Here is a 3,714-nt window from a genome sequence, read left to right as displayed (position 1 = left end):
ATGACTATTCACGATACACATGGGTCAGATTTCTGAAAAGTAAGTCCGAAACTCCAAAAATAATCATTGATTTTCTGAAAAGAATCCAATTATCCACCAATATGCTTGTACGTACTCTCAGAACTGATAACGGCACGGAATTTCAAAACTATGTTCTTAACTCTTATCTTGATCATGCCGGCATCACCCATCAAAACTCTGCCGCTCGTACTCCACAACAAAATGGAGTTGTAGAAAGACGTAATCGCACCCTTGTTGAAGCAGCAAGAACAATGCTTGTTTATTCCAAGCTACCCCCGTCTCTCTGGGCTGAAGCTGTTAACACTGCGTGCTTCACCCAAAATCGTTCCATTATTAATCGTCGGTTCGACAAAACTCCATACGAACTGCTCTTCAAACGTCATCCCAATGTGAAGTACTTTCGCATATTCGGATGCGTGTGCTATGTTCTAAACGACGAGGACAACCTTGGAAAGTTTGATGTTCGTGGTGATGAAGCAATATTTATTGGCTACTCTCAAGATCGTGTGGCATATCATGTTTATAAATGTCGAACTCGAATCATTAAAGAAAGCACCAATGTCAAGTTTGATGAGATGTCTAGAATGGTTCTTGGTCATAACGGCTCTCGCCCCGGACTCAATTCTGATCCTCACTTCCGACATGTTCCACTGGCCACCTCTGATGATCTAGATGTATTGTTTGAACCCATCATCCCTCCATTGCCAACAAACCCCACGGTACCCTAGGAACTGGCTCTCCCCGAATCAATCACAATCAGTTCATCTACTCCGGCGGTTGTGGGCGAATCACCATCGAACGAAAGTAATTCCTCCGATTTTCTTCTTCTAGATGACCTTGATACTGTAGTGTCTTCCTCAAACAACGCTCCCATTTTCAACCCTCATCCTCCAGCTGTTGAATCATCTCCTCTCGAATCTAGTGAAGATACTCCCTCTAATGAAACAGGTACTAGGTCTCTAGACACTGCAACCCCTCCCGTTCTATCCACCAAACAAAATGCAGATACCCTTGTTCCTCTGTGGGAAGAACATGCCACATACCCCACTGACAACACTGAACATTCTGGATCCTCATCTTCCTCACATACCGTCTCCTCCCTTAATGATGAATCTACTACACCTCTCCCACATTCCACGAAATGGACTGCGGATCATCCAATTCATCAAATCATTGGTGATCCAGACGCTCCCGTTCGCACTCACAAGGCTTCCAACAATGAATGTTTTTTCACTGCCTTTCTGAGCACGATCGAACCTAAAACTGCCTTTGAGGCCCTCCAAGATCCCGACTGGTCTATAGCCATGCAAGAAGAAATTCATCAATTTGATCGGCTTGAAGTATGGGAACTTGTTCCTCGTCCATCTGGAAAAACCATTATTGATTCCAAGTGGATCTTCAAAAATAAGAAGGATCCTCACGGCATCATCATTCGTACAAAGCACATCTTGTAGCAAAAGGATACAGACAACAAGAAGGTATTGACTACGATGAAACATTTGCTCCTGTGGCTCGATTAGAAGCCATACGTCTATTTCTTTCATATGCTGCTCACAAGCGATTCACCGTTTATCAAATGGACGTAAAAACTGCCTTTTTGAATGGGATTCTTCAAGAAGAGGTCTATGTCAGTCAACCTGAAGGTTTCATAGACTCCAAATGCCTAAATCACGTGTATCTCCTTTCCAAGGCTCTTTATGGTCTAAAACAGGCACCCCGGGCATGGTATGAAACCCTAACCGCGTTTCTTCTCAAGAACGGCTTCTCACGTGGAACCATTGACACGACTCTATTCATCAGAAATAGAAAGAACACATATTGTTAATTCAAGTCTATGTTGATGACATCATTTTCGGTTCCACTTCCCCCGCTCTCTGCTATGAGTTTTCTGAACTCATGAAGAACAAGTTTGAAATGAGCATGCTCGAAGAACTCCACTTCTTTCTAGGATTAGAAGTTAAACAACTTCCAACGGGGATTTTCATCGGTCAATCAAAATACATTTCTGACATGTTCAAAAAGTTTAACTTTCCTGAGATGAAAACCAGCTCCACTCCAATGTCAATCAACATTTCATTACATGCTGATCTGGATGGTCAATCTTTCGATCAAACACTCTATAGGAGCCTCATTAGCTCATTGATGTATCTCACTGCTAGTAGACCCGACATTATGTTTGCTGTATGTATGTGTGCCCGTTTTCAGGCCAACCCTAGATATTCTCACTACAAGGTTGTAATGAGAATCTTTAGCTATCTCAAAGGCACGCCCAATCTCGAACTCTGGTATCCCTTCGGAACCGGCTTCAACCTTACAGCATTCACGGATGCTGATCATGCTGGTGACCAAGTAAACCGAAAAAGCACCTCTGGTGGTCTCCAATTCCTAGGTCACAAGTTAGTCAGCTGGTGCTCTCGCAAGCAAAATTATATATCTCTTTCCACTGCTGAATCTGAGTATATTGCAGCTGCAAGCTGTTGCTCCTAAGTACTGTGGATGCAGTCCCAACTACTTGACTATGGATTCAGATTCCACAAAATCCCGATCTATTGCGACTCTCAGAGTGCCATTGCTATCACCAGCAACCCGGTGTACCACTCTCGAACCAAACACATTGACATTCGTTACCACTTTATCAAGGATCATGTTGAAAAAGGCAATGTCGAATTGTACTTCGTACCCACCAAAAGTCAACTTGCTGACCTTTTAACCAAGGCCTTAGATGAACCCACATTTAAATATCTAGTTGACAAAATTGGCATGATTAATTTCAACTCCATTTAGGGTCCCGGCAAGTGTCTAGGGGGAGTGATGCACTTGCCTAGGGGGAGCGTTGTGTTTTTCAAAATCTGATACTTCATATTTTGAGTGGGAGATAAGAACAATGGCTCTCACATAAATTACAGTGTGAGACCCGGTTTCATAATGTTAATTTTCAAAATCTAAAATGACTTTTACACGAACATCAATGTAAAACTCGCTCTTACAAAACTAACTCTCCTGAAACTGGCAACTGTCTAGGGGGAGTTAACATCAAAATGTCAACAAATGACGGAGGATGAGTCTCTGTGATCACCTCAAGAGGATGTGTCTAAATGACTGCCTCAAAATCTCAGTCAACAAATGACGGAGGATAAGTCCCTGTGACTACCTCAAGTGGATGTGTCTAAATGACTGCCTCAAACTCACAGTTAACAAATGACAAAGGATATGTCTTTATGACTGTCCTAAGAGGATGTGTCTATATGACTGCCTCATGGTTCCCGGTCTAAATTACTGATAAAACCTGAGAAAATTAAATTTTGAAAAATAATTAAAGTTTAAACGATGACTTGATTATTTCACAAAATTTCTTAAAATTCTTAAAGGTTATTATAGGGTACCAAAATCCCTTAAAATCCAAAATCTAGTGAATGTTTTCGAGCAAAATTCTAAGACTGGAGGTTTTCGAGCAAATTGTGTTTGAAATTGAAATTTTCGTGCAACAACTCTGAACTTATCCTTTCTCGAGCAAAAACCGACTGAAAAGCTAATTTTTTCGGACTTCCTGTGTCAATATAAGGTTAAAGGTTCACTTTCCAACACATCACTTTCAAATATCACTTTAGAAAATCTAATTTTGTCAGGCTCACATGCTCTCAAGACCACCCTGTTCATTGCCACTGTTCATCATCTTCACAAGTAAACCTAATC

The 3,714-nt window shown here is 41.4% G+C and overlaps 1 protein-coding gene across 1 annotated transcript; it reads left to right on the top strand.

The window, feature by feature from the left end:
• Nucleotides 1-1,935: 1,935 nt before the first annotated feature.
• Nucleotides 1,936-2,508, top strand: LOC139866632 (uncharacterized mitochondrial protein AtMg00810-like). Its single transcript, XM_071854925.1, has one exon. It carries the CDS (start codon nucleotides 1,936-1,938, stop codon nucleotides 2,506-2,508), a length of 573 nt encoding a protein of 190 aa, XP_071711026.1.
• Nucleotides 2,509-3,714: the final 1,206 nt, after the last annotated feature.

Source organism: Rutidosis leptorrhynchoides, chromosome 9 (assembly GCF_046630445.1).
Source record: "Rutidosis leptorrhynchoides isolate AG116_Rl617_1_P2 chromosome 9, CSIRO_AGI_Rlap_v1, whole genome shotgun sequence".
Taxonomy (NCBI): domain Eukaryota; kingdom Viridiplantae; phylum Streptophyta; class Magnoliopsida; order Asterales; family Asteraceae; genus Rutidosis; species Rutidosis leptorrhynchoides.
This window is presented reverse-complemented; position numbering and strand designations above follow the sequence as displayed.